Genomic DNA, 22,401 nt, shown 5'->3' with positions numbered 1-22,401 from the left:
TAGGATTTGACGGTGGTTGGAGAAGTTGCAACACGCAATGGGGAGTGGGACGAACTGATGCCCTCCTTACTTCTGTCATGTTTTTATTCGGATAAAAAAAAAGATTGTGTGCCGAACAAGCATTGAGAAGACCTGCAACTGATTTGTAAACTACTTCGTCTCTTGTGCTGCAATGGTAAGTAATTTACGGCTTTATAGTTAGCTAAAAGAGCTGCCAGAGTTAGTGATGCACTTGTTGCGTTAGCGTTACCATCCTATCCATCCAACCAAACGCACTGTCCTAAGGAAATGTTTCCGCGATTAGGGTTACTATGAACGTACTTTAGCTTCTCCTGCTGTGTTGCTTAGCTCAGGTGTCGTTAGCTCACGCAGACATTAAATACCTTTAATTAACTAAGCTAAGTTACGCAGAAACTTTGAAACTAATGACACTGTTCGGTTTAATAACGTCAGCCCCCGGTATGTAAATCATTTATCAGGCTTTTCATAACATGGGGACATCACATGGACGTTTAAATGCAGTTCTCCTGAAATCAACACGATGCAGAGTTTGTTAAAAGGTCTGATGTTGTAAAGACGTAACCTCTAATTAAATCATCAGTCATTGCTCTGAGTCACATGTAAGTAATGCACTGCTCCCCCCCCCCCAAAAAAAGGGGGCTCAAACTCACCCTATTGTTTTCAAGTAGGATGACTATAAATGGTATTCCTCTGTTTATTCAGATACCCCCTCTAAACTGATTCCTTTATGGTGTTAGTGGGCTGTGAGGTTCACTTCTGAGAGCATACACTGGGGATGTTTTTTTTAATAACATGCAGTCTGCTCAGAAAGAGGGATTATGACAATCTTGGAGGGGAATTAAACATACAGATGGCTGCTCTCATGTGATGCCAGGTTTCCACCTGGTCAGCAGCAAGGGGGATGTCTGCAGAAGTCAGCCATCACTGTTTGGGCTGATGATAGTTAACATGTTTTGGAGGTTGGATGCACTAAGGATGTGTAGTCTATGTACCTGATGTACTCAGATTAAGGTTGTCTCAGTTTATTAGTTATGTGGGACTGTTCATGCTTTACACCAGCTGTTTGACTTCAATAGTTCAAGCATATTTGGATTTAATATAGCAGCAATGTTGATAACTCCTGTTGCCTGTTTTTGAAGAAAACCTATGCTTGCCCTGTGTTTATTGATCACTTGTTGTAAATATATTCCATATGATACGGTGGCCCTTTAAGCTTATATTGTATCTGTTGTCATGTTTAATAGTTTTAAGAAAAGTAAGAGCAGATGAGAAACCAAGCACCCACATGCGCATTCAAATTCCAGAACAAAGCATATTTTCCCTGAAGAAATCTGTTTCTATTTTTCAGTCTTGTTGCTTCACACATGAAGTGCTCATAAATTGTTAACATGTGTATACAAACTTTTCTTCCAATATTTTTTTGGTCGGAGAAGAAAATATAGTGTTTTAGCATGTTTTATCATCCCACCATTTGCTTGCATTGTAGTTTATTGATCAATCAGGGTAAAAAGCTACTGCACTCTCACAGTGGGAATAACTTGCATCAAAGAAGCACTCCAAAACCCAAAAAGTAGATATGTTGCTAAAAAGAATACTTTAAAAGATATTGTCTATGTGAAAAAGGACTTGCCTTTTGATTTTGAGTCAGTGTAGTTTGACTCATAAACAAGTCAGATGTTTAAGCTACTGGAATATCAGGTTTTTTAAATGTCTGTTGCACTGACACAGATGTGAGCAAGTTTGAACATGTCCATAAATCATATTCGGTATGACATTTATTTTGCTCTCTGAGCCAAGTATATAGACTCTACTGTAATGCTCAATCAAAAAAGGGAGGCCTATTTCTAATGCTTTTTAAAATAGTAAACATACATGCAAGTAAACATGCCCCAATGCGAATGCCCGGCTCATGAAGAGTTAGGTGTAAACAGGATTTCATTTGTCCAAGAATCTCTTGTATGCTGGTTTTTTTTTCTTCTACCTTTTGAGGAGGTCAACAGCAGGCTGTTTCTGTTACAGCTCATTTGTTTTTGGTCCCTTTGTACTTTTTTTTTTTTTAACTTGTTATCGTCAAGAGCGGGATTTAAGGGGATCAGAGTCGGCGTGCGGCAGTAATTAACCTGATTAATTGATTCTGAGACGTTAATCAGATGAGCCCCATACCAGTAGGGGCTTCAGGTCATCATGGTGGGGCACGCTTCAGATGAGCCTTGTTTGCAAGTAGTCTTTCCTACATGGCCATTTGTTTTGGGGTGTGTTTTAAATTTCATTCTGCTGTCTTCATCTTCATGTTTTTATTTAATTTCTTTGCATATCTCACTCTGACATCATCTATCTTTACAGATACAATATGGACGAACTGCCCTGGAACAGATAAAAAGTGAAGTACAGATGAAGCGAGAGGAGATTAAGGGGGTTTAACACAGAAAAAGCACTTATCAGCGACATACTCAAGACGTCATGTCCACCCTGATAAAGCAGGAGAGAACCATTTGTGTTCTCCTCCCCAACAAGGACCAGCTGGACATCACTGTCGGGGTGGGTGTTTTTAATATGTCTTTTACTGTCATCTTTATCAGTATGAGGTCTAAGAAGGTCAAAGTTGTTTATAATTTCATGGGTTGGCTGATCTTAATAGTTTGTAAGTGCATATTGAACGCAGTCTTCTTTATCTTTCCAGCCTAAATCCACTGGGCAGGATGTTTTTAATCGCGTGGCAGAGCTTCTCGGAATCAAGGAGCTGCACTTCTTTGGCCTCACAGTGGTGCGGGGTAAGTTCTCTCATTGGCTGTGGAAGTACTGTTCTCACCACAGTACACAGCAGACTGTTTGTTGATCAGTTTATGCACATACTTTGCCCGTAACATTTCAGAAGTCAGTCAGTAAGATGGGATCACAACAATGAATTACTAAGGGTCGGTAGTTCTAATGAGCCTTTTGTTTTTGTTATATTGTAGAAAATGTTTTCTGCCAAACAGCTAAGCCAAAGCATTTTCAGTGCCCCTCCCAGTCTGCATAATAGAGTAATCCACTTGAGCTGAAGTTCTGAACTTTCTGTTTCGTTGTGTTTCTGCTCTCCTTCTCTCTACAAATACGTTAAAATGCCTCGGTCATCTTGTGCGGCTCACCACTTGAACAAGCAGCCTTTTGTTTTTGTGGTGTTGGTTCACCGATCACTTAGTGCCTGGATTCCTTCAATATTAACTTCATTAAGCCTGGAATGCACCCTTGCATTCCTCTTCTTCACTGAGGGAAGCGACGGGTTGATGATGGGAAGAGGAAGGGTGGGAGTGGAGGGGAAAAGAGGCAGGGGGGGCTCTGCATGACACAGGCCGCCCTTACTCAACTTCTTCTCAAAAACTTCAATGAAGGATGAGAGGCGAGGGAGGAGGAGTGATTCAGAGAGCGAACAGGCTGAAAGGAGAGATGGATAGTTGAAGTTGTGAAACAGCTATGCGAGCATGATTTGGCTACACAGAGTTGAACAAAAGAGATAAGGTGGATCAAATAAAAGAACATTTGTGTCATGACTCATAGGACCAGGCTGAGAGGGATACAACATCCTCATTCCCGGCACAGGGTGATAACAGGTTTCATACACTTCATCTGAGATAGAGTTGTATTTGATATTGGGGATTGCAGGATAGATACAAACCTAGACATCACGATAAAAGGTAAGCTATGTTAAATGTATCTACCCATCCCATAACACATTTTAAAGATTAATAACCTGGCAAAGGTCTTGCTGCAGTGTTTGCATTGTTGCCATTAGCTTCCCAGTAGCCTCATTCACAAAAGGAAGAATAAGGGCTTTTTTTCTTTTTGCCCTAATGAATCCCATTGTTGGTCAGATTTCACGCTTGGTTTCATTTCTGTTTTGTGTGCTTGCTAACTGTCTGCTTGTTTCCTGGTTTTCTTTCTCCATCCCAGACAATGAGCACATATTCTTAGACATGGAGGAGAAGCTGACCAAGTACTTTCCTAAGGAATGGAAGCAAGACTCAGGAAAGGTAAGGCAGCCTGTAGGGTAGAAAATATTAGTGAGTAAATTAGGAGCACTTAGCTGTGACCCACTCTCTAAACTATTGTACACTTGAGTTAATTGGGAGGCACAGATCCGTGGCCTACATGCCACAACTTGTCATTTAGCATGACAAAAAGATGCACACAGGCCTTCCCTAACGCGTCTCTTTCTCTATACAGGGAATACAGAAGAGACCCTTTCCTATAGTGCTGTTCCTCAAAGTGCAGTACTACATAGAAAACGGCAGACTCTTTTGGTATGTCCTTTCCATACTTGTTCTATTTAAATCCTTAAATATCCCTCTTTGTCCTCTTTTCTGACATCCTTTTTTTTCCTGTTGGTGTGTGGTACCAGTGAGCGTAAGGCACGGCATCTTTACTACTCCGACTTGAAGGAGCGGGTGCTGCGCTCTGAATGCCGTCAGCAGGAGGAGGTGTACTTCCAGCTGGCAGGTTACGCCCTGCAGGCCGACCTCGGTGACCATGCGCTGCCCAGGGAGGACATGGAGAACAGTTCTTACTTTGAACCCAAGGAATACTTCCCCCCTTGGGTAGGTGTGACCGCAACAACAAAAGAGAAGAACATTTAATCTAAGTAGATGTTTACTTATTATGTCTTCTCCCTGCCCTAATCCATGTCCGTCCATTCTTTAGATTTTAGCTAAGCGTGGAGTCAGCTATATCCTCTGCCATGGGCCAAAGGTGCATCAGGAGCTGTGGGGCATGTCTCCTCGTGATGCCATGCTGCTCTTTATCAGGGAGTCCTGTCGACTGGAGGATGTACCCGTCACATTCTACAGACTGCAAAAGGTTGTGAGTCAATTTAGTTTTGGGTACCACTTTACAATAAGACTACCCTTATAAACGATTCATAAAAGGTTTATAATTAGGTTATTAATTAGGTTGTAAACACTTTAGTAATCATTAAGAACCATTTATAAACCAGTCCTAACATAGTTTCAACACAGGCTCACTATTTGGCAAGATGACTAAGCCTTATGTTGGCTACCTAGCTTACTTTGTCTTCTTCAACATCCTTGGAATCTGTTGTTCACTGAGTTGATTTCCTCCCCATCAATCTTGATGTTTTGTTTATGTCTTGTCTTATAAAAGCTTAATAATGATTTATAAAGTATTCACAACATAATTGATAAATAATAACAAACTATTCGTAAACCCTTTATAAGGGTTGTCTTATTGTAAAGTTGTACCTAGTTTTGTTAGAATTGTAAATTGAGTTGCTTGAATTGAGTATTTGTAGCACACAATATGCATCCTGTATTTATTTGCATATATTTAAAAAAGAATGGTGATTACACTCGTGGGTAATTTGCATCGGCACATACTTATCTGCAGTTCATTCCTTCCCTCTGACTGTAGTATAGTCTCTTCCAACACGTATACAGTTAGTTTAGCTTCATTAGAGCTGTGCTGGACAAATGACTATAGGGGCAGTTATGTAACCATTTATCCAAACAAGTATATTGTCCTCCCCATTCCAAGATCACTCATCCACTGGGTGATATTTTTGAACGCTTGCCTATCCATGCGTAATGTGCCATCACTTTTAATTTGTTGTTACCAGCAGCCCAGTGTTTCCCAGTGAAGCAGGAGAGTGAAAAGCTCCCTTATCTGAACTGCTCACATGCTTCTCTGACATCTCATCATTCATTTATCCAGGACAAAAAGGCGGAGAAAGGAACGGCATTGCTCGGTCTGACCCTGCGAGGAATGCAGGTTTATCAGGTACGTGCATGTGTGAGTGTGTTATTGATGCACAGCCTATGCGTCAACACGTGCGTACATAGGAGGGAATCTGCGTTTGCTCAAAGATTCGCTCTTTGTGGCTGCAGCCCTATAAAACCTCTGACTAGACGTGTGAAGAATGTGTGGGATCGCCACCAACAGCAGTGCATCAGGAGATAGGAGCCGTCTGCCATGCCCGTCAATTGTTTGATCTGTCCATCAGGGGCCATCTGGGGGGGATTAGGGCTCCAGGCCTTGCTGATTAAAGAGCCAGCAGACCGTGAGATACCTCGAGAAGCCCTTGGCCTCTCCGCCAAGTCCAGATGGCTCCTATGAACATAAAATATGATTATTGATCCAGTATTTTAAAGTAGATTACACATCTAAAAACCTCTTGTTGCTAAAACATAGAGCTTACAGACATTTGAGCTACTTATTTAATTGTGTGTTTGTATTCAAAGGAGGTGGACAACATGCGACAAATGCTGTACGACTTCCCCTGGTCAAATGTTGGACGTCTCACCTTCCTGGTAAGCACACAGCTCATTTTCATTCTTTGTAAAGATTAGGTGGAAAATCGTAATTATTTAATGGGCATTAGCTATGTATGTATGTATAATATGTTGTGCCTTTTCAGGGTAAGAAATTTGAGATCCAGCCAGATGGTTTGCCGTCAGCCAGGAAGCTGGTTTACTACACCGGGTCATCGTTCCGCTCCCGACACCTCCTCCTGCACCTGAGCAGCAGCCATCGCCTCTACCTCAGCCTCCAGCCTGCCCTCAAACACCTACGCCAGCTGGAGGAGAACGAAGGTAGGGGTGAATTCAACAACAAGATTCGTATTAGCTATAATTACAGTTTGGCTGGGGTCCAATTGTACTCTTCTGAAGACACTGAAAGTCAAACTGATCACCAATAAAATGTCCTTTATCCCATACAAAGAAATCCAGTTTGGTTTTGCTCTTCTTTAATTGCATTGTAGCACAGTAGCCAGATCTCTTTGGCACAATGGACAGGAAAATGCATTGTAAGAAAAACATTATGCATGCTCCTCCAAGAATTTGGTGTGTTTAAAGCACTACAGTGCTTTAGAAATCCAGAGATCTTCTCTGATCAGCCAATATTATCTCCAGCATTTAATCATATTCCAGTTTCGTGAAAACAATTAACGCTTTATATTTTCAGTTTCTATCATAACAAGCACATCAACTCATTGTTAAGGGATTTGTTTTTCTCTATTTTTTCTCATTGCAGATAAAAAGCGTTACAGAGAGTCCTACATCAGTGATGACCTGGACATGGACCCCCCCGGCAGTGAGAGCAGCCCTGGTCTGTCCCGGCGCTCCACCAGCAGCTCTGGGATTGAAGCGGACGCCCGCCAACACAGCATCTTCCCAGAGATGGCCTCAATGGAGGAGGAGGGTCATCGCAGAGCAGAAAGGTGTTTCAGCTCAACAGCCAGCCACGGCAGTTCCTGCACCTCTGGGTTTGATGCAGGCTGTAAGCCCCGGATAGAAGTCGAGGGATGGCATGGGGAAGGTGAGAGGAATGTTATACTGAAACATTGGTACAGAACATATTGTCCGGAGTAAACTGTTGCTTTGTTTGTTGAATGAAATGATCAGTTGCTACTGAAAGCAGCTGTTTGCCCTTCTGATCTTTGATTTTCCTTTTGAAATTTGACTACTTGTTCACTGTACAGTATGAGTTTAATGTTATGGTTGTCATCACTTGCTTTCACCCTTACTCTTAACTCGAATGTACAAAGAAAAATGGTGCTAATTGAGCCACACGAATGTGGATCAGGGACCTTGTTATTTATTATATGAATATGTTTCTAAATATTAAACTTCAATAACAAAAGTTGGCTTATCTGTTTTTTTGGCATCCCTGAGACATTAGCTCAGTCTGTGCGGGTGTTAGCAGTTTTTCCATACAGTTGGGATGAATGCGCTGTTTCACACTAGCATCCATGGGCTTTGCATCGTGCAAAACAAGTGCGCAATGAAGAGTATTTAATTATTCCACATTTTCATGCATATCTGTGTTTTTTCAGTGGCCAGCACAATAGGCTCTGTTAGACACTATGCTTTATTTGTTTTTCTTTCATTGTTTAAGATTCACTTTAAAGTTCCACATTGTGGGAAATTTGGTATGGGCTCCACCCATATTACAGCCATAAAACAAATGACACACACATAAAAGACAAGCTTAGAACAGCTACAGGAAATGAGAAACACACCCAAACACACAATAATGTATCTGATTCTAAAATACATTTATTTAAAGCTAGAAAAATCGCTGCCAGTGGAAAAAAGTCCATTTTAAAAGTGTTATTAAGAATAAATTTCACCCTTTTTTTTAATTGATCTTCCACAATTTGAAATGTATTATTAAAGTAGAGATACATCTAAAAATGAGGGTAGTAACTGGTACTTGATGTGTAGCACATGTGATGGGTCTGTGGGTTGCCTAAGAACAGTCATCTTAAATGCATTAACTGATTTTTAAAAAAAATTTCAGCAAACAAGATCAACATTAGAAGTCCAAAGGAGGTTCTTGTGGATGATCCTTATGAGATGTTCCACTTGGCTGATCTTCTTGATGGAGTGTCAGTGGATTGTTCAGATCTCTCCTCACAGACTTGCTCACCAGGTATAAATATCTTCATTGTGACATACTGGATACCATTTAAAAAAGAATTGAGTTCCTCACATATCAGTAGCGGAAAAAAACGAATTGGTTTGTATCCCAAACCCTGATAATATCCTTTGATCTCTACAGAAATCAAGGCGTGTCCTTCAGACAGTGATGAAGAACTCCAGAAATTACAGAACAAGGATACGTTACCTTCGGTACGTTGACCATCTTCTCTGCCTTTTTCTTTGCCTCCTCTGTTGTAGTGTAATAACTATGATCTTCACCTCCTTTCTCTCTTGCAGACACTGCCATCTAGGGCACAAGTTTGCGTGGATCGACACAGCCACAGTCTGGATGATGTACGTCTGGTCCCACCTCCGGCCCCGCTGGGGACCACACTGCCACCCGATTCCACCCACAGCTATACGTTTGGCCTCCCAGATGCCTCAACAAATACTAAGACCCCTGTTGATCCCAGTTTGTACCCCCTTTTGCACTGCCAAGCTATACCTTCCTTCTATGGCCGCAGGTCTACAAACTGCGTCTCCTTGGACATGTTAGGTGATGAACAGATCCTGGAATTCATTCTTTGAGCCCTTTGCTTGTCGTCCATTTACAGTGCAACTTAACTCATAGGTTGGAAACACATGAATGTTTGTGTTTTCTACGGTCTGTGATGATGACAACAACAACAACAACAGCGTGGCATGTGTGTTTCATATTTGAGAGACATTATGGAAAATGATGGGACCAATCATTCCCTTTAAAAGCTTTGGATAAGAAAACAGAGATTTATTTCAGCAACATTTAATTCATTATAAATGGAGCATATTTATTAATGTTGTATATTTGTACATACTCTCTGCACTGTTTTATTACATTTCAACTTAGCTGAGGAGCAAAAACATTTTCAATCATTTAATTATCTTTTATACATTTTACATACATTTTTTTATGAATTGTCTGAATAGGTTAATTTCTGATGCATAAAGTTCGACATTTTATATTTTGATGTTTAAAGGCCATGCATTCGACATTCATAAAATGGGACTTACTCTTCCTTTAAATATTTTAAACGTCCTTGTTTTTATTCAGGAGAGTCTCAAGACGCCACAGCGCTAATGTTTGTGGTTTACTTTATCTTGTTTTTTAAAATCATATTTTATAATATACTCTATTTTTGTACAGTGTGCTCTGTCATGCTTTTCATATTAGTCTGCCTCAGCAATGTAGCCGCCAAAGCGGAAAATTAAGCTTCTTTACAGCTGGTATTGCATTCATCCAAAGCTTTCCCATGATATACTCTCCCCATCATAATTACAACAGAAAAGTACTCTTTGTAAAGCACTATTTCTGTAACGAGTGTATAATGAATCTGCAGTATTTTTTATTATGTAACCCTCAAACAAAGAGTCTTTGTCACTTTTTTCGATGACATTGTTTTGTAAAAGATAATTGGTATTCAAATAACTGATGTCATTAGCCACTTGGAAAGTTATTTAACACATAAAAACGTATCCGCAGTGCCTATAATGTATAAACAGCTGTCTGTTAAGTCACAAAACTGAATAATTAATTTTTAAAAGCAATGTTTTTTTATAATGGTGAAAATAAATTATTATTTCAACTAAAGAAACCTTAGTCTTTAATTGTTTTGTACTGTTTATTGTTAATGTTTAAATTAGACACTTAATGGGTATTTTTTAATTTTAATTGAGAAGTAATAATTGTATTAATAAATGGTTAAAATTATCTTTATAAAATGCACATACTTTTACTTTAATGTCAATCACCTCTCGCGAGAGTTTGAGGTGACGTTTGCGGAAGTTTACATTCTGTTTGGTAAAAACGTGTAGCTCATGGGAGCTGTGAGAAGATCCGGTGGCGGGTTATCTTGTTTGTTCCTGAAAGTATAGCAGCCCTCTGCAATGAATTCCGTTTTGATTAACGCGGTTTTGTCCAGCTCTCCTGACTACGAACTGTTGTTTGAGTCTCTGAGCTGGCAGAGTGACTCATGGCCGGGGACGGAGCGAGTGGAGGCGCTGACAGCTTTCATAGAAGGGCTCGGACCACTTCTGGCAGAATTGGACACTACGCCGTTTTCAGCTGCGAAAATAAAATCTATCAAGGATAAAATTGAATCGTTGGTTTTGACCAAGTGTATAATTCTTCTCTGCAAAATATCAGCAGAAGCGGGTGAAGGCATGCGCTGCAGGGAGAGCGCCGCTGCTGCCTGCAGACTCTTGAGTGTCTGTGTCCCGCTGTGTGACCAGGCTGTCCCGGGACAGGTGGTTCTATCTGTGCTGCAGTCACTCCAGCCATCAGAGGAGGATGTTCCCGGTCCGGGACGACTTAGTGTGGAGGTTGCCAGTGAAGTCATAGCTGCTTTAATACCTTCTCTGTCAGCGGATGAAAAACTCACTCTGACCATCCTGTCATCTGCTTTGTCCTGCATCAAAACTCTCCCTGATGCACTTGTTTCTAAAATCACAGTCAGGCTTCTCTTAACTGTCCTTAACTGCTGCAGCGGTGAAAGGCTATCAACCATCCTTAAAGTGATCGTGGATGATCTTTGCAGCTGGCACTCCTCTGACAGCACACCTGTGGTAACAGAGCGGGCATTGCTGTGTTTCACCGCCCTTTCAGACCACCTGCTGAAACCTCACATCCTGCCGTCCTCTTCGTCTTCCTCCTTTGAACCTGACCCTCGTCTGTCCCTCCAGTTCTGGAGGATGGTCCAGGATGGACTGACACACAGAGACAGCGTGTCACGTAAGAGGGCGTTGTACCTGCTGAAAATGTGCGTGGCCCTGTCAGAGGAGAAGGGGCAGGAATGTCCTCTGAATCCATCAGAGGAAGGTAAACGTCTCAAATTTCCTGTAGCAAAACCTGTATGGGTTTTTTTGGTTCGTTTTCTCACTGTTTTTGAATTGTTGCAGAAGACATCTTGTTCAAATGGGCGACTAACAGGAGCAAGTTGCTAAGAGAGTTTTGGGAGGATTATGCCCTGGTGATGGAGACCCTGGAGGAGAATCAGGTACAACATCCCACAATACCTTTTGTTCACTGCCAGTTCAGCTGTCATCCAAATACTGCTTTGTAATCATGCCTTTCTCCTTCCTCTGCAGATTCATGTCGTCCGGCCAGTTTTAAACAGAATAGACACGTTGATCCAAACAACAGTGAATGATAATCAAGGTTTGATCAAGTTTAATTTGTTTTGATTTCTTATCTACCTCATCTCAGCAATTTTGTTTTATTTTTTTATTTTATTTCAAGCATCTCTGGATTTGTTTTGGTTTAGATTTAATGTAGTGATGCAGCTGTTGTTAAGGAGATATACTATGAAAACCTGCCTTTTCCACTGCATGTGCACATACATTTTGTTACCGAAAGACACAAAATAGAAGAAGATGAACATTTATTGTTATGAGTGTTGTATGTTGTTTGGATCAAATAATGGGATTTAACGTTCAGATTTCGCTCCTCTTTCTATCATATGCAGCATCATTCGAATATACCTTCTTGTAATTCGTGCCTGTTGTCAGTGCTCTGTCTTTGTTACAGTTTCAGATCAAGGCTTCTTCCACCCATCCTGGCTACTGTGTGTGTACCAGCGGATGTTCCACAGCGAGAATAAATCCTTAATGAGAGAGGGAGTGTTTCATCTGCTCGAGCTGCAGGTCCTTAAGCAGCCAGCCTTTGCTTTGGCCTTTTCTCAGGTACAGGCTTAAGGTACTTATTTATTCAACTTCAATGGAATGATTTATTGTTATACGTGTGCATTTAAGTGTCGTCTGCTGTTACTTTGCTTCTCAGTTCATCGTTGGTCCTTTTATGAATGTTCTATCTGAAACTTCACTTTTCCAAAGGTGAGGATTTGAAATAAAAACGCCAAGCCAATAAATTAAAGCAGGAATTAGTGTGTTATTAAGAACTCATTAACCCACTTTCTGTCCACATGCAGGACACTTGGGCAAGGTGTAGGTGATTGTCCTGAGATTGGGGTTAAACTTCAAGTCTTCATGGTCACGTTCTTCAGCAGCCTACCGTCAGAACATAGAGGTAAAACAGAAGCCGCAGAGAATACATGTTAATATATCTCATACACACTTCCCATTGTTAAAAAGCCCCCTCCACTGACCATTGTGTTCGCTTTGTAGGTCGAATTTTGCTGCAGATGATTCAGCAGCTGTGCTCTAAGCACTGGTGTGCAGCACCCCTCCTCTTCCTCTCCCAGGCGCTATCCAAACTTCCCCCAAGTCCAATGCTGGGGATCGACGGGTTCACTGCTCTCAGGTTCTTCATCATTGTCGTTCTTAGTCAGACTGTGTCCGAGCTGGTTATAGTTGATATGGAAGCTCATTTCATCTGTTGTGTTTTACAGGGAGGTTCTGCGCAGCACTATGATCACTCATCAGGTCCTGCTGAGAGGTGCTGCCCAGTGCTTCCTGCTGAATAGCGCCCTCTGTCTGACAGAAGTGGTAAGTCTCAAATAGTGTGCATGATGCTGAACCAAACACTGAACTCACCTCAGGGCTGTTGTTTTTTCGTCGTAAGGTGACTCTGTTATTTTGTACAACCACTGTACGTTCATACTCAGCTTTAAAGTTAGTAAGCTGTATAATTGAAATATGTTGTTTCAGAGCGCAGTGACCCTCGATGATGTTTTTAGTTTCCTGACGCATTTTCGTGCAGACGAGTCGCTGTGTAGAGGGACGCAAATGTGGAATCAGGTAAGCTGTAGCATAGACGTTTGAAAGAACATTTGACCTAATATGTGGTAGAAAATAATTGTCAGTCTTTTTGCTATCGTACATATTTGTGACTGCAGACATGTGCCTGGATGTTGGACAATGAATGCAGTTTCAAGCCCAGGCTTATGGATGGAGATTGCACTGGTGCTGCTACAAAGAAAGAAACTGTAAGAGACTACGTTCAAAGCGAGATGCAAACTTATCTCCGAGTACCAGCTAGCACAGGTAAAGTGGAAGTATGATAGAAAAAGTGGATTTTCGAAGGATTTCTTGAAGGATTTTCTTTTTGTATGTATATATGGATGTTGGTTAAAGTACCTTTCCTCTCCTCAGGTCACACTGAGAGGTTACCCGACTTCAGAGAGGCTGATAAATTGGCAAGGGCCATTTTGCTGTGCGTAGACATGGAGAGAAACCAACTCGGAGCAGAGTTCGGTAACACTCTGGAGTCATTACTGTCTCCGCTGCTCGACACCCTGAGCAGAGTCAGCACCAATATATACCTGCCTCTGCGTAAAAGCGACAAGAGTCTGCAGCTCCTGCTCAGTCTGCTCCAGCTTGGAGGAACACAGAGCTGTCAGGAAGTTGGAGAGGAGCAAGGTTTGTATTGACAATACTGATCAACTGTTATAGCAGTCAAGTTAGGCATATGCAGTAGGTATAGTAGATGGGTCAGTGCGTTCCTGCAGGGAATAAATGTTACACCTCTTGTTAAAAAGAACTTTCCCTTGGTGCACTATTGGGATTAAATATCACACTATTCTTTCAAACTCATATACATTTATCTATTGGTTAAAAATGATAGGTTTATTTTTTTGTTGTCTGTCAAAAACGCATCTTTGTGCCTTCTGACATTTAACGAAAGACAATTATTTCAGGAATTGAGGGATTTTTGCTCTTTGGCGTAACTTTTTTTTCCAAACCTAACACTGAGATCAGCAAAAAGATCAATACGTGTCCATTTATGCATTTATTTAATAACTCATGTTCTTCAATGAGTATTTGCTTGAACATAAAACTTGATGGTTTGCATAAATGTGCCTAAATATCCTACCATCTTGCATGCTTTAATTGTAACTGAGCTATAAGAACACATTTAGAAACCTATAATACAATAATTATCCAGATAATAAGCATAACATGTCTCATTTTAAATGTTATTTTTAGCTTTTAGTTTATGTGTTAAGGGTCAGATGAATTGATTAACTCCTCTTAGTCTTACCCTACCCTGTCTACTCTTTTACAGTGGATAACGTGATGCTCGCCATGGAGAGGCTCATTTTTAAGCTTGTTGACCCAATCCAGGAGTTTATCCTGAGGAAGCTGCTCGGGGAGTTGCAAGAGGTAAACAACGAGTCAAATAATTCACCGTCACTCCAATAAGCACATATTCCCCTATTGGCTGCACTACTGTTTACATGTGCGGTTTCCTTCACAGCTGGTTGACGTGGAGCGGGCAGAGCTGTATCTGTGTGTCCTGAGGCGACTGGTGGTCATGTACAAGTTTACACCACAGCACCACAGTAACATTCAGCAGAACTATTTCCCTAAACTCATCAAGTACAGCCTCAAGGTCCTGCAAGAGCCACACCAGCAGGTGCGATGCTCAGGCAAGAATTGAATAAATCTGTTTGCTTGCTTAATTATTCAACTCAAAATATTTGTCCCCATTGCCAGATTAACTCAGTAGCCAACCAGGTGGGAAGAGCGGTTGCTATGGAAGCCCTGGCTACAGTATGTGGTCTCGGGGAGCAGGAAGTGATCGACATGCAATCAGAGACCATTTCTGCACTGAAATCACTGAACGACTACTTCTACAATCCAGTGTCCACTTCCTGTCAACGTCAGTCCTCTCTGGGAAACTTCAATCAATGGCTTCAAAAACCACAGACAGGAGACGGCACCAGGTCAGTGAAAATCTCCTTAGAGTAAACCTTAAAATAAATTATAAAACGGCATTAAAAAAGAGGATACTGGATTTAATATTATATACAGTACACGCACCAGCCTAGCATAAGGTACCATCTCTTGTTTCCTTCAGTGATGGAGGGTTGCAGGGTCGTCCGCTGCAGGACTGGGGACGCATTGCTGCCAATTTTTTGCGGGACCAGTGGATTTGTCTGAGCTTCCTGATTAAGGCTGTTGGGATTCCGGAGACTATAGATATTTCCACAGCATCCGAGACACTTCAGGCTGCTCTGAGCTGCAGCGTGGAGGCCCTGGCTCTGCTGCCCAGTGACCTGGTGCTGCCTGCTCTCACCTTTATGGAGACCATGCTGCCACAAGTGGGTCTCAGATAAATTGAAATATAAACAATTGAAATGGGGTGTTCAGGGTATAACAAGAAATTGCTTGCACCTATAATGTAAAAAATGTACCTAAAAAACTAAGTTCATATCTGATTAAGTGTTTGGTTTGTTTATATGTTGTTCCCAGTTGCTGCTAGATGAGGAGGCTCAGTGCGTAGAGGCTGTGAATCTGAGCTGGGAGCTGGTGCAGGGCCTGAGCAATAATGCCCATGACTTCTGGCCAGCCCTGAAAGGCTTCGTCTCCATGGCTTTCCACCATAAACTGCTCGAGCTGACACACACTTCCGCTCCAACGCTCCTGGGCACCTTGAAACAGGTGATCGAGATCATGCCGGTTAACTTGGGAATGAAATTTCTTGATTTCAATGGTATTTTAACATACACTTTCTATAACAAATACATTTATATTGTTTTTAGATAGCCAGTGAGCTGATGGAGCTGTCCCAGTCAAAAAGCGGAGTGTTCGGTGTGCTGATTCAACACTGCTGTCACACGTGGCTGCCCACAGGCGGAGGCAGCAGCAACACCGTGTTTTCTTCCATTTTCAGCCACATCAATATAATCAGTGAGGCTTGTGTATACGGACCAGTTTTCAGGAGAGATCAACGGTAACTTTTACAGCTTCACACGGATTTGCACAATTGTTTGTCAGGCACTGTTTTAATTGTTTTCTCTTTCAAAGGCTCATTCAGGATGTGCAAACATATGTGGAGCAACTCAGTGAAGAGTGTTCTGCCAATGTTGCAGTTACAAGGTGGGCTTGAGTTCTCTCGGTTTGCAATTTGTGGAAATGGAGTGTTTTAACGGCTATGTTTAACATTGTGCCACTAGATGTCTCTGTTGGGTGTGCTGATGTTTTCACACATAAACCTTTGCTTTCTTTAAATGTTCCAGTGATAACAGAGATGATCAGTTGCCCCGCACATGTGTACTGGCTTTCCTGAGCCGCCTGGATTCCTCTAATGAGCAGCACGAAAGACTGATGGAGGAACTAGTTATGGATTTGTTAAAAAAGGTAAGCTGTAGATCAGTTTAGGTTGTCTAATGCAGTCGATATGAGTGTCAAATAATATGTATTTTTATCTTTCATATTAACATTTAATGATACAGAAAGTGAATACAAAATCACCCATAAAAATGATGTAATTGATGCTCAACACAAATGTTTACCCCCCCCATTATCTGTACTTTGCTTGAAATAAATTACAGATGTGTTGATATGACATTTTTATATTACAACCTAACAAAACATGTCTGATCCTCTGTATTTACTGTGGCAACAATAACACTATGGCAACAGATCATTTTTGAGATATGACTTCGCATGAACATCCATACAGCAAATTAAACAACAGCTTTCTATTCTCTCCTCCCAACCCCCCACCCATCCCATTTCCCCAGGATAATGACATATCGAAGTCAAAAGTGCGTTACTATAGCAACTCCCTGCAACATCGTGTAAAAAACAGAGTATGGCAAACAATGCTGCTGTTGCTGCCCAAACTCAGAGAGGTAAGACAATTACACTGACACTAACAATCACACAGGAAATGACCTCTCAGAACATAACTGTGTGTGTGTGTGTGTGTGTGTGTGTGTGTGTGTGTGTGTGTGTGTGTGTGTGTGTGTGTGTGCGCGTGTGCGCGTGCGTGTGCGTGTGCGCGCATAGGAGTTTGTTGCCACCGTGCTGAACCATGTGTTTGAGGCTGGATTCTGCAGTAACCATGCCTCGGTCAAGTACCTGATCGAGTGGATGATGATTCTGATCCTCGTCCGCTATCCACAACACATGGACAGCTTTTTGGTCTGCTTCAGCAGGGTGAGCTCCCACTCTGAAGACCAGAAAATGATGTGTTATGAGATAAATATTCCAATTACTTACTGATTTCTCTAAAACTAAATTAGCTCAGTCTTTTTATTTATATCTATAGTTCCATAAATTGAAATAAATTACTTGGTAAACGGTTAGATAGAAACAATATATCTCCCCATGGTTTTGCTCAAACGGAGACCTATCCCTATTACAGATTAGAAGTACCGTTTAGTTATAAAAAAAGAAAAATACAGATTCCGTAACCAGTCACATGTACACATCAAATATGACATAGTGTGACATAAAGAAAATGGAAAAATACAATGAACGAAAATAGACACAATTTATTAATAAAAGTAACAATTCAATAAATAAGCCAGTTATGTACAGTATCATTTTGGGTCAGTAGTGCAAAACTACAACATAATATCAGGTGCTTTTATTTGTTCTTTATAGAATATATTTCTTTGTTTTCTTTATAGGATCACGAAAAGACCAAGACAAGCATCTGCACCTTCCTGTCAGTCCTTGTACACTTCAATGTCATCATTCCTAATCTTGAGGATAAGGTAAAACCTTTGATGTTTTTTCTGCACTCACAATTTTGTACTGCATCTTTACTCTGAGCCTACAAGAATTTTATTCCTGTATGTTTTAGGATGCACATTTGCGTAGAGCGTTGGACATTATCCTGCAGTGGTGTTTCAACCATAACTTCAGCGTGCGCCTGTATGCATTACTGGCCCTGAAGAGGGTGTGGAGCTTGGTGGGGGTGCGGGCAGATGAAGGTTGGGGAGGGCTGTCCACTGTGATCAAGGCCTGTCTGAACCAAGCTGAGGCCATGCAGAGCACTGGGTGAGAGCAGATCACCACAACAATCAGAAAAATGTTGTCCTAAATGTGCTAATGTATTTACTGTGTCATCATTTAGGAATGCCAACAAGAATTGGACGAGGATTCAGGAGCACTTCTTCTTCGGTGCCTTTCATCCTATCAGGGATTACAGTGTCGAGGTGGGCTAGTATGTTTGTGTTGAACAGATGAAGCCCGCTAAAATAAATTAACACAGTTTTATGAAATACAGTTTTATAAACGTTTTTCTATGTTTGTTTTGCTTTCCCTAGACCATATTTCATACATTCCCCAGTCTGTCAGAGTTGGCTGATGATGAGTGGATTCCACTCTGGAAGTTTGAGAAGCTCTCGTGTTTTAATGAAAGACCATCTTGTCCTTTGAGAAATCCTGCTCCTGACCTCAGCCAGCTCCAGCCTGGAGACTGGATCCAGCAAGACAAAGGTAAAGTTAGTGGCACCTATCACACACAGCATACTATAATCTAACCTAGATTCTGTTTGAGCTATCGGGCTGTTGTTTCCCCCAGGCGAGGAGAATAAGGAGGAGCGCTGGGCCGAGGTGCAGAAGAAGATCACTCCCTGGAGGCTGGGGATCCAGGAGCAGGAGCCTGAACTTCAGCTGGTTCCACAGCAGAGGGCTGCTCGTGTGGGCAAACAGCATGGCGCCCTGCTGGTGGTAGCCTCACTTATCGACAAGCCCACCAATTTAGGAGGTCAGGAGAATCAACAAATTACACACTTCCACAATTGTATAATAGTCCTTCTTTAGCAGGAAATCAAATCAAATGTTAACTGATTGTGGAGAACTAACATCACAGGATTTATTTTGGTTTCAAAATGATGATCCGTGCTAAGAGGTCAAACACAGCCACAGCTAAAAGCAATTAACAGAACCCTCTTATCAGAGATTAGACGGGGAGTGCCCAGCTTTAATCAGACACTCCTATTTTATGTTCTCCTCAAGTGTACTCCAATGCTTTTGTCTTTGATGAAAAGGGCCTGAATCAATCACAATTTGTTTATTAAACCAATATTGGTACTAGATGATGAGAGCAAGAACATAAGCTTGGTCGTTCTGTAAACGTTGTACTTGAAATTGTGCTCTCAATTGCCATTACAGGTGTAGCTATTGTACATCAGTCTGTGTCCATGATCACAGACTGTTTGCCATTTGTGCTTATTCATCACTGCCACAGATTATGTGAAAAAGGAAAAAGAAAGGAAAAGTCCCCTTCTCTCTACTTAAGATTTCTATCCAGACAAATTGGAATTCAGGCAAAGTATTAAGATACTTGTTACAATAATGCATTTGTTTCTTTTCTTCTTTTTTTTTCTAGGTCTGTGCAGGACCTGCGAGATCTTCGGTGCGAGCACTTTGGTTCTGGATAATCTCCGCCACGTCAGTGACAAGAACTTTCAGTCCCTGAGCGTCTCATCTGAGCTGTGGCTTCCACTGTTAGAGGTAGTGCTATCTCTCATTTCACTCCAGTGATCAGGATTACCTCTCTGTCGTTCCCCAGATGACCTGTGAGATGGAAATGTGTGATTCTGACCTGTTGGCTCAGTGTTAAAAACAGAAAAGATGGATGTGCACAGAAAAGATTGATTTCAATGAAAAATATTAATGGGCACATTGGTCATTCATTTAAAAATAAATAACATTTAATGAGGTGCATGCAAAATGCTCCTTTCTCTTTAGTTAACCCAGGATGTTTTTTTATCCCCAAATGTAAGTCATTCTTTAGTTTAGTAGCTGTCAAGATAGACAAAGGCAGTGAACCAAAAATGACCCAAAACTTCAATTTAAACTCAAAGGAAACATGAGCATATTTTCATCCACATTTATGGAAAAAATGAACACATCATCATTTCAGCTATTTAGCAGTTTATCACATAGATTGTCATGATGAAACCTTTATTTATGCTGCAACTCTGAAATTATAAACTCTATCTGTGCATCATCAGGTAAAGCCACTGGAGCTTACTGACTTTCTGCAGGTGAAGAAGAGTGAGGGGTACTGTATTGTCGGAGTGGAGCAGACGGCCAACAGCCAGAGCCTCCAGGACTACCAGTTCCCTGAGAAGACTCTGCTACTCCTAGGGTATGATAGCTTTAAATCCTATTTTTTCCATCAATGTCATCACCTGCACACAACCAGTTGTGCATAAAAGCACGCACGCTTTGGTCTTCCCAGGCCCTTTGTGACTCTCACAGTGATAAAGATGTGCGCTGACGAGGCTGTTTAATGTTATCTCAACGCTTTATTGTGTTTCCCTTGGGGGGCCAGTGCTCTCCTCTCTGTGGTGCACCTGTCGGGGCATGCTGGACTGTAATTGGCTCTCCCTGAGGAGGAGAACAGAGGAAATACATTTACAGAAACCAACGCGAGCAGTGTGATGACATCAGCAGAAAAAGAATAAAAAACGTTATCTAGTGTAGTTTGAGTCACAACGCTGCCTTGATGCTTTCGTTAGTTGGGACACAAAACACTCCTGTGAAACCATTTGTGGCTACTCATGAGTGAACTGTTATTTGTCAGAATCATGATTCACTCTCATTACTAAAAATGCGGGTAGAGAGAGAGACAAGAATGTACATCAGGTCTGTGTAGGTGTCCTGTTTTGTTTTACCCCGTTCACTCACAGAGCTGCGAGTAGTGCTGTCAGTTTAAACACCCCGTGTGTGAGCTCAGTCTCGAGTGCTCTCTCCCACCTATGCTCTCCCCAGCACAGCATGGCCCTGCTCTAATCTCTCATCGGGTCGCTATTATCTCACCCATATTTATGAGCTACATTTAATAATAAATCTAGCTCATAAAATCACACTTTTTTTACTCTGTCACCCTCTGAGGACTCTTGAATGCCAAACTCATTGCTTTGCCTGGCCTTATATTGCTGGATCGCAGTGTATATCTTACTTGAGCTCATGAGTCATCTGAATGAAAAGCTCATTCCTCATGATTGTGAGAATCATGGTGGATTAAGTTGGCCCCATTCCAATTTAAATGCTGCAGTGCAGAAAATGTATGTTTTGTCTTCTGCTATTGAGAAGATAAGCTATGTAAACTTCTGTTGGGCTGGGTCTGTATAAGTGGTTTTTATTCTAAGCCTTTGAATTTTATTTTTATCAAATTTAAAGGAATGGATAACTATTTTGGGGAATTTGCACACATAGATACCATTCATGTGACCATATGGTTAATATGTAGCTAGATCCAGCGTCTGGTTAGCCTATCTTAACATAAAGACCTAAAAGACTTTATATGGGGGACATTTTTTCAAAATATAGGAAAATACATCCAAATCAGCTCTAAAACTAAAAAAAATGGAATATCCGAACTCTGTTGGACAGTCCAGACATTCACTCATACTAACGGCTAAGTTTTCCTGATTCTTTGTAGCGTTCTACAGTGTATTGTGTTTCTTCTTTCTCACAGCAATGAACGAGAAGGTATCCCCGCCAATTTACTCCAAATGTTTGATGTGTGTGTGGAGATCCCTCAACAAGGGGTCACCCGTTCCCTCAACGTGCATGTGAGCGCTGCCCTGCTGATCTGGGAGTATACACGGCAACATCTCACCTCAGCTGTAGTCGACTCGAAACCAGAAAACTAAAGAATAATTCAGCACAGCAGACATATGAACTCGACACGTGACCGCTACACAATGACATTAACTGCTGCTCTCTGGTAACAAGGGTGTAAATCGTCTCAAGAGACATTAAGATGCTTGGATTGTAGCATTTTTATTTTCTGTCTGTCTGTTTCTCCATCCTTTCAGGATTTAATGATTTATAATGTCATGAGTCATCAGAGCTGGTCGTGTGCCTTAATGAGTCATGAGTAAATATTCAACTGTGGTTATTACATCTAAATATTCCACTGGGCATGCTGTGTGATATTAAAAGAGGCAGAGTAGAAATAATGTGGCACCAGAAGTGGAATATAATGTCCATCCCCAGGAAACTATCATATCACTATACATGATGAATAAATATTGCTTTTGTGAATTCATAATTGCCATTTTGTATTTCAAATGAACTGTTTTTATACAATTTAATAAAATCAACTCTGATACTTTATGTTATGTGTATTTTTTTTAAGTATTGTTAAATGCATCAACAAAGGAAACGCTGAAGGGGTTAATAAGGAACAGGAGGTGCTCCTTCATCCTCCCTCCCATTAAAAGCAGAGTAGCTGGTTCACCTGGAGACCGTCCGAGCAGCAGATGAGTTTGGA

At 41.3% G+C, this 22,401-nt stretch overlaps 2 protein-coding genes across 2 annotated transcripts; both read left to right on the top strand.

Annotated features, from left to right (window-relative positions):
• The first annotated feature begins 24 nt into the window (after positions 1-24).
• zgc:172136 (uncharacterized protein LOC566376 homolog) lies at positions 25-10,060 on the top strand. The gene is made up of 14 exons (XM_063875448.1): positions 25-175; positions 2,365-2,559; positions 2,702-2,792; positions 3,952-4,031; positions 4,225-4,301; positions 4,400-4,595; positions 4,699-4,854; positions 5,725-5,790; positions 6,252-6,320; positions 6,428-6,602; positions 7,045-7,329; positions 8,314-8,445; positions 8,575-8,645; positions 8,733-10,060. The coding sequence occupies exons 2-14, from the start codon at positions 2,482-2,484 to the stop codon at positions 9,021-9,023; spliced, it is 1,767 nt and encodes a 588-aa protein (XP_063731518.1). The 5' UTR covers positions 25-175; positions 2,365-2,481; the 3' UTR covers positions 9,024-10,060.
• Positions 10,061-10,256: 196 nt separating this feature from the next.
• tarbp1 (TAR (HIV-1) RNA binding protein 1) lies at positions 10,257-22,244 on the top strand. Its single transcript, XM_063874153.1, has 29 exons — positions 10,257-11,289; positions 11,370-11,467; positions 11,559-11,628; positions 11,998-12,152; positions 12,250-12,302; positions 12,398-12,495; positions 12,594-12,729; positions 12,818-12,914; positions 13,077-13,166; positions 13,265-13,412; positions 13,521-13,787; positions 14,434-14,531; positions 14,626-14,784; positions 14,865-15,094; positions 15,229-15,472; positions 15,624-15,812; positions 15,914-16,104; positions 16,179-16,250; positions 16,391-16,511; positions 16,898-17,008; positions 17,166-17,315; positions 17,792-17,878; positions 17,968-18,164; positions 18,241-18,322; positions 18,434-18,605; positions 18,691-18,876; positions 19,501-19,625; positions 20,129-20,265; positions 21,601-22,244. Exons 1-29 carry the CDS (start codon positions 10,359-10,361, stop codon positions 21,776-21,778), a joined length of 4,872 nt encoding a protein of 1,623 aa, XP_063730223.1. The 5' UTR covers positions 10,257-10,358; the 3' UTR covers positions 21,779-22,244.
• The last annotated feature ends 157 nt before the right edge of the window (positions 22,245-22,401 follow it).

The sequence above is a fragment of the Eleginops maclovinus genome, chromosome 22 (genome assembly GCF_036324505.1).
Source record: "Eleginops maclovinus isolate JMC-PN-2008 ecotype Puerto Natales chromosome 22, JC_Emac_rtc_rv5, whole genome shotgun sequence".
NCBI lineage: Eukaryota > Metazoa > Chordata > Actinopteri > Perciformes > Eleginopidae > Eleginops > Eleginops maclovinus.
Note: the sequence above shows the minus strand (reverse complement) of the source record. Positions and strands in the feature narration are given on the sequence as shown.